The sequence below is a fragment of the Gadus morhua genome, chromosome 21, assembly GCF_902167405.1.
Source record: "Gadus morhua chromosome 21, gadMor3.0, whole genome shotgun sequence".
NCBI classification, from domain to species: domain Eukaryota; kingdom Metazoa; phylum Chordata; class Actinopteri; order Gadiformes; family Gadidae; genus Gadus; species Gadus morhua.
This window is the reverse complement of record NC_044068.1, coordinates 15,153,210-15,168,209: the sequence shown is the minus strand read 5'-3', so window position 1 is coordinate 15,168,209 and position 15,000 is coordinate 15,153,210. Positions and strand designations below refer to the sequence as shown.

Here is a 15,000-nt window from a genome sequence, read left to right as displayed (position 1 = left end):
TTCGGTGTCCTCCTATCATGTGGTCCTCAGTGATCAGGACAGTGCTTCCACTTCCAGAACTCCTCAAAGACAACCCGAAACACCCAGCCAACCCCCCCTCCCCAACATAGACAACACAACACGCAGATGTCAGTGCGTGTTGCAGATCAACTCAGCCAGTGTGTGTATAATCTGGAGGGGGACTCCTTCAAATGTGAAAGAAGCTAACGTTGCTGCACACTGGCTACTACAGGTTTCTACCCTCGTTCCAACCATGAAGAATGACGACACAAGCACAACCACCATTGCAGTGTCGCAGCACATGCAGACCAAACGTGTGCGCTATAGGTGCCTCATGCACAGCCATGACAAGCTGGTCGCTGGCGTGCCCATCCACCCACGGAACGCGTCTTCTGCGAGTCGAGCGTGTTGGCTCTTGGAGGCGGCTGAAGCCGGTATTTTTAGCCGTCCGGAAGTCACACACTGGAGACGTTTTAATTCCCAGTGCCATTTGAGGCTGTAATTATGACAAGGTGCTCTATGTATTAATGGGCTCTGCTTGACTTGTCTGAAGGGGATTTTGCCAGGGAAGGGTGCGTTTTGGGACACAAGCTATTTATGTGGGAGAAGGGACGTATTAAACTCACAGCCGTTATTGGGAATGTCGTTGGGACCAATTAGCAGGGAGGAGAAGCCAGAGCTGCAAATGAAAAAACACACAGGCGCCCTTTTTGATGCGGTCATCAATCCGTGCTTGAGGGACGGAAGTGGCGTGTTCTGGTCAGCGAGTGCGACCCTCCACCCCATTGTTCAGGGTCAGGAGCTGACTAGGTCCCCTACCCCTTAGTCGCATCCTCGTTGTCAAAGCAAATCATTGGGAAATATGGCGAGATACCCATCAAACCAAGCAAGGTTTACATTTATTTATATTCACTCTACGCCCGGGTCCCCCGCTCTCACTCGATCTATCTACATCTCCTCGGATAACATATTCCCCTCCCTCTCCCTCACTGTTCGTTCTTTCTTCCTTCCGTCTCTCTCCTCCTCAGCCCTCCTCTGAGAACGCCCTCTCTGCCATTCCCTTTATTCAGTGTTCCCCTCGCCTCCTCTGACTCTCATCACCCCCATCGGGTTGCTTCCAACGCTCCTTTACAACATTTAGCGGTCTGAACTCAGTTAAGGTGTAAAGGCGAACCCTCTGTCTACCCGATGCGCAAAGGAAGCCTTGTGCAGCGACGCACGTGAACGGTCCCCCATCGACGGTGGCACGCAGTGATGTGGTGAAAGGGACTTGTTATAAAAGGTACAGAGGTAGCATCAAGGATGCATGGTCTGTGGGACGCAACAAGCCTCTCCATTCAGAACAACCATCTGTTTTCCTTCACCCACCCACCTACTGTTCACTCGCTCTCTCTCTCGCTCTCTCGTTCTCTCGCTCTCTTGCTCTCTTTCACTCTCTCTCTCTCTCTCTCTCTCTCTCTCTCTCTCTCTCTCTCTCTCTCTCTCTCTCTCTCTCTCTCTCTCTCCCTCTCTCTCTTGCTTTTCTCTTGCTCTCTGTCTCTCACTCTATCCTTCTCTCTCTCTCTCTCTCGCCCTCTCACTCTCTGCCTTGCGGCTGCTGTGTTTTCCTCTGTTCCCTCCGTATCCATCCCACAACATCGTTAACATTTTCGAGCAGAGCAGGGCGAAATTGAAAAATGCTAAACGAGTTTGTTTCTGTGGTAATTAGCGGTAACAAGGAACACAGGAAGTTAATGGAAATGACTTGGCTCGTTAAGGGGAAACTTCCTGTTATACCAATTGAAGTTCCTGTTGCAACAATCTCCATGAACACGCAAGACAGGGCCCCAGGGGCGCGTCCATTGTTATTTGTTTGCGTTTGTGTGTATGTGTGTGCTTTTGTGTGTGTGTGTGTGTGTGTGTGTGTGTATGTGTGTGTGTGTGTGTGTGTGTGTGTGTGTGTGTGTTTAATGAGAGTTTTTCAGCTGTGTTCTTGATCTTCCTTGCAAGCTATTATATACAGTGAGCATTTCATTAGATGTACAATTGCCATGTTTGTCTCTTTGTGTGCACACGTTGTGTGCATCCAAGGTATTTGAACTAATCCATGGCATTTCAAGTAGTCAGGACAAGGTGTTTATGAAAATATATCCCCCAATAGACACAACCAAGGCAGGCGATTTAAATGCAAATACTTCATGATCATGATTGGATGAATTGCCTTGGATCCAGTTCTGGAGTTCTGGCTCCTGTCACTCAAAATTTGGATCCCTAAAGTGCAGACATGTATGCTGAAAGGTGTCATAACAACGTCAGTGTTGTCTAAGTCGGATGTCAAATTACAAACTAGGCATGAATATTTAGTTGTAAATAAGGTTAATAATAATGAGCACATCTATAAATGTAAGTGTAACTCAACTTAAAATGTACTCTACAGCTGTGAAACAACTGCTCTGTGTGCGGGAGCTTGTGTTGTATCGGGCTGTATGTGAAAGTGTGTCTGACTACGTTTGTTGTGTATCTGGGTCTGTTGCAATATGAATACTCACCGAGAAGCGCAGAAAGCCCTTAAGGTCCTAGTATACTGATGCAACTGTGTGTGTGTGTGTGTGTGTGTGTGTGTGTGTGTGTGTGTGTGTGTGTGTGTGTGTGTGTGTGTGTGTGTTTGTGTATGTGTTTTGTGTGTTCGTGTCTAGAACTGTCAAGACAACACGGAAGGCGCCAGGTGCGAGAGCTGTGCACCTGGATACTATGGCGTGGTTCGTGGTTTCCATGACGACTGCAAGCCCTGTGCGTGCCCCCTAACCAACCCAGAAAACAAGTATGCCCCTTTTGTCTTTCTTCTTTCTTTCTCCTCTCTTTGTCTTCATTCCTTTCCACACCTGCTATTGCATCACTGAATGCTGTGTTGTACACATTGTCCATCCTCCAAAGGCTCTGAGTGAGTTTGTCTTCTGTTGTGTTTGGCTAGCTTCAGCCCCAGCTGCGTGTCGGAGAGCTTCGATGACTACCGCTGTACCGACTGTCCTGAAGGATACGAGGGGAAGTACTGTGAGAGGTATGGTGACACACACACTGTAAGGGATAACCACCCGTATCATTTGACGATCAACTGCCCGCGTTCGAAAATTTAGTACAAATTGAGTACACAGGAACAATAGGATATAGGCAATGAATGGTGGCAATGGTAACAACATAGACATACACGTGAGCATATGTTAAAATATTCAGCCACCGTAATGTACCTTTTTTTTTTTTGCTTTCTAGCTGAAATTATATGACGACATCGTAAGGATCAAACCAAAACCCCTCCTATGTTTTCTCCATTGCTGCCCACTGGTTTAACGTATTAAATATGCCGTATGGAGGCTTGACCATCGCCTCATATCAGGCCCTCAATAAATAGCCCAGCTATACTAGCTGCTGTAGCTGACCAAATGAAATATCACGGCCCGCTGTTCAGGGGGATCAGACAGAAGAGGTGTGTGTCGGGGGGGAAGGATGTGTATTGATCCTTGAGGATTTAATTTGCCGTAAAAGGAGTACTTAGAGGACAGCCATCATGGGATCGATAGTATTTGCAGTCGGTTGGAGTGTTACGCAATCACACACAGACACAGAGGACGCGTGGAGGGAATGACCCGTCAGGGATAAGGAAAAATAAAATCAGTTTCAGCTGCTTAAGTGATGCCGGCTGGGGGTCCTTTGACATGCTGTCGATAGCATTTACACTTCATTCATATCACCACACGTGGAAATATTGAAGGGAAATGCCTGTATGTATCTGTGTTGTGGTCCCTCAACAAGACTGCATTAACTCCCCCCTTTCTTTCATCCCAATCCGCTGTTCAGGTGTGCAACTGGTTACCACGGTAACCCCCGGATGCCCGGCGGTCGGTGCGAGGAGTGTAAGTGTTCCGCATGGGGGGCACTCCCCGGGCCGTGTGACCCCGAGACCGGCCAATGCCGTTGCAGGGGCGGGGCGACTGGACCGTCGTGTGACCAGTGCATGGAGAGGCATGTGTGTGGACCCGCTGGGATTACCTGTAAGACACTAAGCCCCTCTTTATGTCTGTCTGTCTGTCTGTCTGTCTGTCTGTCTGTCTGTCTGTCTGTCTGTCTGTCTGTCTGTCTGTCTGTCTGTCTGTCTGGCTGTCTGGCTGTCTGTCTGTCTGTCTGTCTGTAAATCTGTCTGTCTGTCTGTCTGTCTGTCTGGCTGTCTGTCTGTCTGTCTGTAAGTCTGTCTGTAAGTCTGTCTGTAAGTCTGTCTGTCTGTCTGTCTGTCTGTCTGTCTGTCTATATATATATATATATATATATATATATCAACTATACATCTATCTCTGTAACTATCTATCTATCAGCTGTATATCTATCTGCTTATCAGCTATATATATATATTTTTTTTTATACTACCTCTAGCTATCTATCTATCTATCTATCTCTCTATCTATGAATTCATTTGTCTGTAGCTTTTCATCTACACCTCTTCCTATCTATCAATTTCTCAGTCGTCTTTTTGTAGCTCCACTGTTCTCTGATTCTAATAGCTTCTCAGCAGCGTAGCTCTGTAATGGATCAGGTCGTGCGGCAGCTGTCACACGAGCTACATTTTCCCGAGGGTTTTTTCAAACCTAAAGGGCAGCGGAGCTCTGCTGCTGCCATCTGAAATCAAACTGCTAGGGATCAGTCAAACCTAATTGATGGTTGTGCGTCCGAGAACCTGCAAAAACCAACAATTACTGCATCAGGCCCTCAATCACACTGTTCATACCACGATTTGACTCGCACCTCTAAGTCAACTCGCACGACACCGATGTAAGGGCCAAAGGGCGAATACAACTGTCATAGCCGTGCACCTGTATGGGTTATCACATAGCATTCCTCCTGTACTCAGACACGCAAGCTTGAGTTGACTTGACAGAAAGATGGCAGAGGGTGAGAACAGAGAGGAATTGATACCCATGGTACACACACAAACACACGCACACATACACACACACGCACACATTCATTAATAGAACATACACACTCTCGACACCTGCTTTTTGATGTTATGTGGAGCACGCGTTTTGTTTGTTGCTTTGTTTTTGTTGCCAAATTGGTTTTGGAGCAGTGAGAGCAGAGCACAGCTTGTTTAATCAACAATTGAACATATGTGCCCGCCTGTCTGTTTGACTGACAGTTTTATTGATCAATGAGTGAAGTTTGGTCAGTGTAAAAAAAGAAAAAAAACCATGATGTATTAAACTACTTTTGCCGTGTTACTCAGCTTGCTACATTTCCCCGAGGGGTAGCATCAGTGTCGTGGGGCTTCATTTCAAGTCGAGTAACTACACTTTATTTCGATCCATCTATATATCTCTTTGTCTAGCTATCTCTAGGGGGCTGGTGGGCTACCAATGAAATATGTGAGGGTGCACTAGCAAAAGGATTGGAAAACCAACAGACTCAACGATCTGTCTGTGTGCCTGGGTATTTGTCGGTCTCTCTGTCTGCCATAGTCAATAGTTGTGACTTGTTTTAGTTTTTCGCTGCAAATGGTTGGTTAGCACTAGAAGTCATTCTAGTTCTCCTAGTTGCCATGGGCGACGGCGACAGGAGAGATTGTGGCAGAAGTCAGGCCTGTGTCATTTAGAAAATAACTTCAATGTCATTTAGATTTAATTCAAACATAATTTGACCATGATGGTGACGCCAATTGAGGCTATTAGCATTCATACAAGGTAGTGTGTGTGTGTGTGTGTGTGTGTGTGTGTGTGTGTGTGTGTGTGTGTGTGTGTGTGTGTGTGTGTGTGTGTGTGTGTGTGTGTGTGTGTGTGTGTGTGTGTGTGTGTGCTGGAGTGTGTGTGGGAGAAGGATGTGGCGACGGAAAAAGAAAATTGCTCCAGACTGTGTAGGGAGGAAATTGTTCACTCAGGTATTTATGTATTCAGACACAAAGCAGGGGTGCGGAGGGGGGGGTTGTCTATGAAGAGACACGTGTCTTGAGTAGGGATGTTGGCATAAATGGATGTATATTGAGAGCCCAGCGGGGCGTTTAGTGTGGTGAGGACGACCGCAGTGCCTTCTGTTGAACCCCACTGTGGGTGTTTACAGGACGGAGGTACATTACAGTAGACTCAGCGTCCTCAACGTTCATGATTGATTTGATCTAATTAAAGTCTTATGAATGTTGTAATATTACAGGGCATTTCTAAATCCTTACTGTCGCCCGTTATTCTCCTGTTTGTGGTTAAAGGATGTGGTTATCGCAGTGTTTATTCGTCGTTGTTGTTTCACTGTATGTTATCCCTTGATGAAGGAAACCACAGTTAAAAGGGTTCAACGTGAAGTATTGCTCTGTTTGTCTGGACAAACCTGGTAGCATGACCTTGAGGTAAGAAGCACATGGCAGGTCATGCATGAGTGTGTATTCTGTTGTCTTTTTACCCAAAGCATGTGTGTGTGTTGGTGATTGGATTTGGTCTAAGCATGCACTCGAAACAGCTCCTCATCCAAGTGTGACGAGGCAGATATTCACTACGAAGAAGTGTGTGAGTGTGTGTCTGGTTGTGTGTGTGTGGTTGTGTGTGTGTGTGTGTGTGTGTGTGTGTGTGTGTGTGTGTGTGTGTGTGTGTGTGTGTGTGTGTGTGTGTGTGTGTGTGTGTGTGTGTGTGTAGTCTGTCTTGTCGTAGATTGATAGGGTAAAAACAGTGTGAGTTTTTATTTAATTTATCTTTGATTTCCTGTGTCAGGCAGTTTCATTTTAGCAATAAATCAGCCTCTGGCTGTGAAAGACACGAACACTCATATCGAAATGCATGCGCACAATTCACACACATGCATGTGTGTATGATGTGTGCGCGTGCACTTCTGTGTGTGAACGTGTGAATTTGTGTGCGCATGCACTGTGCAGTGTGTTTTACAGACAGCTATAATGGCTTTATCGCTGCCTCAGTTCTTCTCATTGTTTTGGGACTTTTTCTCTCACAGGATCCAAACGCGCACACACACAAACACAAATACACAGACACACACACACACACACACACACACATCAGACAGAATCCCTCACCCATCATCCACTCCCGCCCTACACTCCCGAGTTGTACACACACATACACAAACCCATACATACAAACTCATGTGCACATTCACACACACAAACACACACACACACACACACACACACACACACACACACACACACACACACACACACACACACACACATACACACACTCACACGCACTCTCTCTCTCTCTCTCTCGCTCTCTCTCGCTCTCTCTCTCTCTCTCTCTCTCTCACACACGCATACTGATACCCGCTCACTACTAGCTGCCTAATTTGTCTTATTTGTGGCTGTATGCTCTCTCTCTCTCTCTCTCTCTCTCTCTCTCTCTCTCTCTCTCTCTCTCTCTCTCTCTCTCTCTCTCTCTCGCTCATCCAGCTTGCGATGACGACTGCGCCGGTTTGCTGATCAGCGACATGGACAGCCTGTACGGCGTCATCACCTCGGTCAACCTGACCACGCCACTCCCGCCCCCCTATAAGATCCTCTACCGCTTCGAGAACATGACCGAGGAGCTCAAGGTAATAACAGCCCGGGTGGCGTCTGCAGCAGATAATCCACCGCATCAGTCACTGTCAAAGACTTACAGTACAAAAGTATACGCCTCCCTCTGTGGACGTCCACACCCGTATCAGGTGATTAAATCAATGCTGCTGTCGGTGAGATTTAACAGCTATCATCTCCGTGCAATTTGTTAGAAATGGCAGAGCCAACGGTCAGCCATTTGTGAATGAAATCCTCTGCCAGACTATATAGTTTGAGTCGACTGCGCCCGCCACTATGTGAGATGATTTTAGAGAGCTCACTCCGACCCATCAGGGCATTTCGTCCCTGACCGCTTCAGGGTTTTATCTTGCCTGTAAATCACACAGCGTTACCGACTCAATGTGGAGAAAAGGTAAGGGGAGATAGAGCAGAGAGGGAGTGTGTTGGGTTGTTTATTTTCAAAATACTATTCGCGCTCTCTTAAATACAACTTTACAACTCTCAAATCTTACCGACAGCATCTTTTATATCACTTCACAGTGAAATACGAAAAACCCTATTCAAGGGATTCATGACCCAAGCAGGCTGACTTTGAGAGTACTGTGCATGAGCAAGTATGTGATTGCCATGTTGAACCATCGGAAATATGTCTACAATTGGATAATCCGGAAGGCAAGCCCTCTGTGACATGAGGATATTACTTTTACTCATCCAGCCGTCAGATTCATCTGAGATGTTCAATTCATTTCAAGGAAGTAACCAGCCAGAGCTGAGGGTTTTAACCTCTGTTGGCCCTGTGAGTGTGGCAGAACCACTCTACACCCAACACAATCATGCAGTTGTCTGCGGCCCCTAACCTCACCACACCCGCCCCCACTCGGATATATAGCAGAATATTTGATACCACATTGTAAGTGATCTGACACTCTTAACTTGATAAAACAAATTATCCTGGGATTCACTGAATATATGTCTGTCACACAAAATATTAGTTATTTCACAACATTTGAAATGCCTAACTTTCGAAGAAGCCATCGAAAAGGCCTCAAAACGTATGACACGCTTCCTACCCTGCCCTCAACACATTCCATAAGGGTTTGGCCACGCTAGAAGAGCTGACCCCCGCCCTAACCCTATTCCTGTGCCTCAGTGAAGACACAACACAGTGTTCACACCTTGAATAACGTACCTCCCTCCTCCCAGCACATGCTGTCCCCACAGAGGGCCCCAGAGAGGCTGCTCCAGCTGGCCGACTCAAACCTGGGCTCCGTGGTCACTGAGATGGACCAGCTCCACAACAGGGTACGACACACACACACACACACACACACACACACACTTCCCCAAAGTAACGCACACTAACGGTCTCTTGCTTTTTGCAAGTGAACTTCAACACGTTCTCTTGCTGCATTTACCATGGTTACCTCTGTTGCTCCCTCTCTGTCTTTGTACACATACACACACACACATACACACACACACACATACACACACACACACGCGCGCGCACACACACACACAGACACACACACACACACACACACACAAACACACACACACACAAATATACACGCATTCACGCAGACACACATACACACACACACACACCACTTCCATGCACACCAATACACGCACACAAACACATACTCACACACAGACACATACACATACACACATACTTCCATACACACAAATATACACACACACAGACACGCACACGTACTCAAACACACACACAAACACACACACACACACACACACACACACACACAAATCCCTCCCTTCAATTCCTCTCTCTGTCTCTCTCTCCTTCGTTTCTTTTCTTTTCTGGATATCTTTCTTCCACCAAAGATTTAAATTGACTGTCCTCCCCCTTCTCCACGCTTTGTTTTTATGTACATCAGCGGCGGTCCACAATTACTGAGGCGCCACTCACACTCACACTCAATCATATTGATCGCATGGCGCGCAGAGTGAACTGTACTTTCCTCCACTCACACACACCATCCATCCTTGTCTCTCCATCGAGTTCATCATTGTGCTCCTCCCAGCCGTCCCCACTTCTTATGCACCAATCCGGATTCAATAGCATTGTCACTCATTCAACATTTCTTTATATATTAATGGGCAGTTTGTGTCTGTGTGTGGGGGGGATTCTCATGTTAATAATATTCCTGGATGGATTATATGTTGAATTGCCCTATTCTTACAAACTTGTTTGTCTCTTGTTTGTTTGTGTCCCATCGTGTGTGTGTGTGTGTGTGTCTGTGTGTGTTTGTGTGTGTGTGTGCCTCTGTTTGTCTGTGTCACTTTGTGTGTGTGCGTGTGCGTGTGTGCGTGTGCGTGTGTGTGTGTGTGTGTGTGTGTGTGTGCCATCTCAGGCCACCAAGGTCTCAGCGGACGGGGAGCAGGTGGAGGACGACGCCGGCCGGATCCATAAAGGAGCCGAGGACCTGTTGAGGTTCATCCAGGACACGCTGCTGGGGGCCACAGGTAACCACAGGGGGCCCGCTGGTCCTCCCACCGCCCCCTCCCCTCCCCCACCGCGCCCCCAGGAGTCCCAGCGATCGCGATGGCCTTTAGTTTGTAGGAGGTGTGTGAGCTCCTTGAGGAGGTGACCGGCGTTAGAAGGTGTGAGATAAGGGTTAGGGTGGGGGGGGGGCCGGGGGCTGTGTCTGGTGCTGCAGACCACGGTGATGCTGCCTGACAGCGATGAGTGATCCATCGCCCGGACATGTGTCTCATTGATGTCCGCAGGGTATCGGTGGATACCTGTTGTTATTCTAGGGATTCCTCTTCTCATCATTCTTTTTTATTTTCGAGGGCCCATATCTAAGGGGTAGATGGGTTAAAGGTTTTCCGTTTTCTTTACCATCTTTGTCTCCCAGAAGAGCAGCTCTTCAAAAGGTTTCAAAGGTTTCAAAGCGATTGACGCGGCCGGCGCGGCTGTACAGTGAAAAATGTGGAAACTTTTAAGCATGTACTTCTTCAGAGCCATAGCTTTAAATGGGAAACTGTTCTCATGTACACGATCTATGGAGTTGCCTGATTAGGATTGCCGGGAATGGCTTTGATTGTTAAAAGAGTTACGGAGAGTTTGATCAGCGACATTATCTTATTCCGTGTGTTTGTCTGTGTGTGTGTGTGTGTGTGTGTTATTTTTCCTGATGGTTATATTCTGCAGTCGACTGGTCAAAAGTTTTCAACTTTTGGGTATATAAACATATGGCCAGTTAGCAGGTCCCAAATAGTGTGAGGCCATAAGTTGCCAAGAGTTTAAACGAACGAACAGACGGCATTCCCGCCACGACGGATAAACAATGATGTCCTTCAGGATAGATTTTGCTGTATAGCAAACAATTTCGAAAAACAGAAATCGTCTTCATCAGAACCATAGTTTCAAATGAAAAACAGTACATGAAAATGGTTAACTGAACTAAACTGTATACTCCCCAAAAAATTCAGAATTTGGACAACTTGAGTCATGATTTGGAGTGAGCTGTTGAATGTTGTGCTTCCCTCCGTTTGGGAGTCATGAGTGCTATTGGATAGAGAGAGTTTGTCTGTGTGTAACAGTCCAGACAGACCCTCCATCACAAATATACACTCCTCAACACTGCTCCTAGTAGTCTCCTGGCTCCCGGCCCAACCACACTCTGATTAGGACTCCCTCCTTCCGAGTGTGTGTGTGTGTGTGTGTGTGTGTGTGTGTGTGTGTGTATGTGTGTGTGTGTGTGTGTGTGTGTGTGTGTGTGTGTGTGTGTGTGTGTGTGTGTGTGTGTGTGCGTGCATTTGGTTGTGTGTGTGTGGGTTTGTGTGTGTCTGTGTGTGCTTGCATGATAGCCACTAATTAAGTCTCTAATTGCTACTCTCAATCATTCAGTGGGCCACAGCTCTCCCTCCCTCTCTCTCTCTCTCTCTCTCTCTCTCTGTGCTCTTTTTAATTTGTTGTATGTATACACCCAAAGGATGCTAGGTCCTTAGAAGGCACAAGCTAAAGCAAGTTCATGCAAAACAATGCAAACACACATGTTTGCAAAACAAAACACACACACACACACACAGTGTGTGTGTGTGTGTGTGTGTGTGTGTGTGTGTGTGTGTGTGTGTGTTGTTTTACAAGATATAATGTGATTCTATTCACGTTTTAAGTGCTTAATTGGCTTTTAAATCCCACCAACTAATAAGGCTGGTCTGCCACACATAGCTGGTACACACACACACACATACACACATGCACAAAAACACACACACACACGCACAAACACACACACACAGCTGTTAATTAGCATGATGGTTTTAGTTTTGTCCTGCCCTTATCACATCATGTTTACCTTTCAAATGAGGAGACTTGTGTCCCTCATCACACAAGTAATTTCTCATGCATAAAAGCTCTCACACACACACAGACACACACATACACACACACACACACACACACACACACACACACACACACACACACACACACACACACAGAGACACACACACACGCACAGACACACACACACACAGACACACACACACACACACACACATACAAACACTTCAATACGCACTGTTCATATTTGCACTGACATTATCAGGTTGATAATGTTTGTGCGTGTGTTTGTGTGTGCATGCCATAGTGTGTGTCATTCAAATGAGCCCAGCAACATGTTGTGTTGGAGTTTGCTTTTGATTGGTTTAAGATTTCCCTGCTGTTAATTAGATAAAATCAAGGCGAGCATTGAAGTCTGCCAAAATCCCTGGCTTTGAATCGAGGCCATGTGTGTGTTTTGTGTGTGTGTGGGTGTGTGCATGCGTGTGTGTGTTTACGTGAGAGAGTGTGTGTGTCTGTGAAAGTGTATTTGCATGATATAATGACTTTTGCATAAAGGACCTGTGTGTGTGTTTGTGTGTGTGTCTAGGTTCATGACTATTGGCAAGGTGTATGTCTGTGTGTTTAATCAAATGGAGTTCAAACAGCACTTGATTCCCTTCCTGGAGCTTTCTCTCTCTTTCTCTTTATCTCTCTCTCTCTCTTTATCACTCTCACTTTATCTCGCTTTGTCTTTCCATCTTGTTCAATTATTAGACGTGTCAGCAAAGTGCAATTAGAATTTCTCTCCTCATTTTAAACGATTTCTAAACTCGGATGATTAACCAAAGATTATGGAAGGCAGTGTATGAAAACATGGCGGTCGTTAGCAGATAACACTTTTAAGTATGGTTTTGATTACAATCTGGATGACATTATATATCAACCCCCGCCATCGATAGCCCTTGAGGCTAAACCAGGGTGTAAATCATGTGGGCCCCAAATCAACACGTTGGGCGTCTGTGCCACAATCACCGCCTCAGGTTTTAAAGTCGTCTGGAGGGTCGAGGACGTGGAGGGAGATGCCTTGGTAGGCCGTAGACCAACTCTTCCCTCCCTCCCGACCTTACCAGACTGGATGACAGAGCCATGCAATTGGAAATCACAACAATTGTTCCATCCATTGTATCCGGCTGAATGGGTTCAAATGTAAATTGGTCCATTTCCTCAGTAGTCAGCTGCAGAAATATGAAGAATTTTGAACTCACCTGAGTACACCAGTCTCTTTTGAATTCTAGGACTCACCTTTTTTCGTTTTGATGTCTTGAATCAGAGTTTGTCTGCCTGTCTTTCTACCCGTCTGTCTGTCAATCTGTTTGTCTGCCTGTCTTCCTGTCTGTCTACCTGCCTGTTTGTCTATCTGTCTACTTGTTTGTCTTTCGGTCGCTCTGTCGGTCTGTCTTCCTTCCTGTCTGCTTGTCTGTCTGTCTGTTTGTGTTCCTACCCGCCTGTTGGTCTATGTATCAGTCTCCCTGTCTCCTCTCTGCCTGTCTGTCTGTCTGTGTTCCTGCCCGCCTTGTTTGTTTATGCATCAGTTTTACCGGTCTCCATGCCAACCTGTCTGTCTGCTGTGTGTCGGTCTCCCTGCCAACCTGTCTGTCTGCTGTGTGTCGGTCTCCCTGCCAACCTGTCTGTCTGCAGTGTGTCGGTCTCCCTGCCAACCTGTCTGTCTGCAGTGTGTCGGTCTCCCTGCCAACCTGTCTGTCTGCATTGTCGGTCTCCCTGCCAACCTGTCTGTCTGCAGTGTGTCGTCCTCCCTGCCAAGCTGTCTGTCTGCAGTGTGTCGGTCTGCCTGTGAGTCGGTCTCCGTGCCGACCTGTCTGTGTGTCGGTCTACCTGCCAACCTGTCTGTCTGCCTGGTTGTCAGTCTCCCTGCCAACCTGTCCGTCTGTTCCCCTGCAGAGCTCCAGGCCAAGGCGGCGGAGCTGAACGCCACCTTATCGCGGCGCGCCGGGTCACCGGAGAAGAGCCTGAAGGAGATGAAGGCGGAGATCCAGGCCATGCTAGCCGAGCTCCGAGCCAGACAGCTGGCTGGGAAGAAGGGCATGGCAGCGGAAGAGCTGGGGTAGGAGGGGGCACTGTGGACACACACACACAGACACACACACACACACACACACACGTACAATTCCTGCACCCTTCTTACACATGCGAGCAGCCGTTTCGACAGATGTCGAAGATAGTCTCTGCGCAAAATACAGACACACATGGTCTTTGTCGACCATGCAGCACAACAACAGTGCAAACGTGATGGTAATAATATGTAGAAGACATATTTTATTCTCTTTTCCCCTCTGTTTTTCTTAAGTCCTTCTTATGTCTTCCCACCTCTTTAATTGGTTGTGTCATTCAGTGTTTTGTTGTCGTCTTTTTATACAGCAGCGCGTTGCGTAGACACCAAAGACATTCCGAATAAACAGCTTCCATTTAATAGGCTGCTGATTGCTACATCTCCTCGAGCCATTACTCTGATGGTTAAGCAAAATTGCTCTGTTTCTCTCCATATTTCCTGTCTCTCGCTCTCTCCCTTTTCCTCTCTCTCTCGCTCTCTCCCTTTCTCTTGCTCTTTCTCTCTCTCCCTCTCTATCTTTCTATTCTACGAGTTCTCTCTCGCTGTGTATGTGTGAGTGTGTGTTTTTTTCAGTGTCTCTCCAAATGCATTTGTTGGAATTAGCAATCTGCTTCCTCAGCTTGCTCTTTGAATTCCTTTCTCTCCCCCCGCCTCCCATTCTATATACTCTCTCTTTCTCTCTCCGTCCTACTCTTTCTCTTTCAGCGGTAAATGTTGACGAGGTCGATGAGTTAATTAAAACGTGTAGCCATAGGGTGGAGAGAGGGTGAATAAGTGCAACAGAAAAAAAGGAAGTGCAACAAAGTGAAAGATTGGAAAGAAAGCTTGGATGGAAAGAAAGAAACGAAGGGAAGGATAGAAACAGAGAGAAGGTGAGGGTACAGAAAGCCTAGCAGTGACTCTCCTCTCGCTAGGTACGTGTGAAGAGAGGCTTCTTGCTGGTTTGTGTTGCAAATATACAAGTTTGACAGCGATGCCAGAGTGCTTTAACGAACAAAGTTTCAGCGACAACAATTCTAAACTACAAGGTTTTCCCCGGCGCTTTCAGAC

At 46.7% G+C, this 15,000-nt stretch overlaps 1 protein-coding gene across 5 annotated transcripts in view; it reads left to right on the top strand.

Annotated features, from left to right (window-relative positions):
- The window catches only part of lama2 (laminin, alpha 2), a 158,218-nt gene that overhangs the window by 103,981 nt on the left and 39,237 nt on the right, over positions 1–15,000 (top strand). For 3 of the 5 annotated variants that reach the window (XM_030345509.1, XM_030345508.1, XM_030345511.1), the window contains 7 exons: positions 2,676–2,800; positions 2,951–3,037; positions 3,832–4,025; positions 7,412–7,554; positions 8,723–8,821; positions 9,901–10,012; positions 13,782–13,944. In XM_030345509.1, the coding sequence (XP_030201369.1) occupies positions 2,676–2,800; positions 2,951–3,037; positions 3,832–4,025; positions 7,412–7,554; positions 8,723–8,821; positions 9,901–10,012; positions 13,782–13,944 (923 nt within the window). The remainder of the gene's footprint in view (positions 1–2,675; positions 2,801–2,950; positions 3,038–3,831; positions 4,026–7,411; positions 7,555–8,722; positions 8,822–9,900; positions 10,013–13,781; positions 13,945–15,000) is intronic. The other 2 variants (XM_030345512.1, XM_030345510.1) reach the window with 1 other exon arrangement.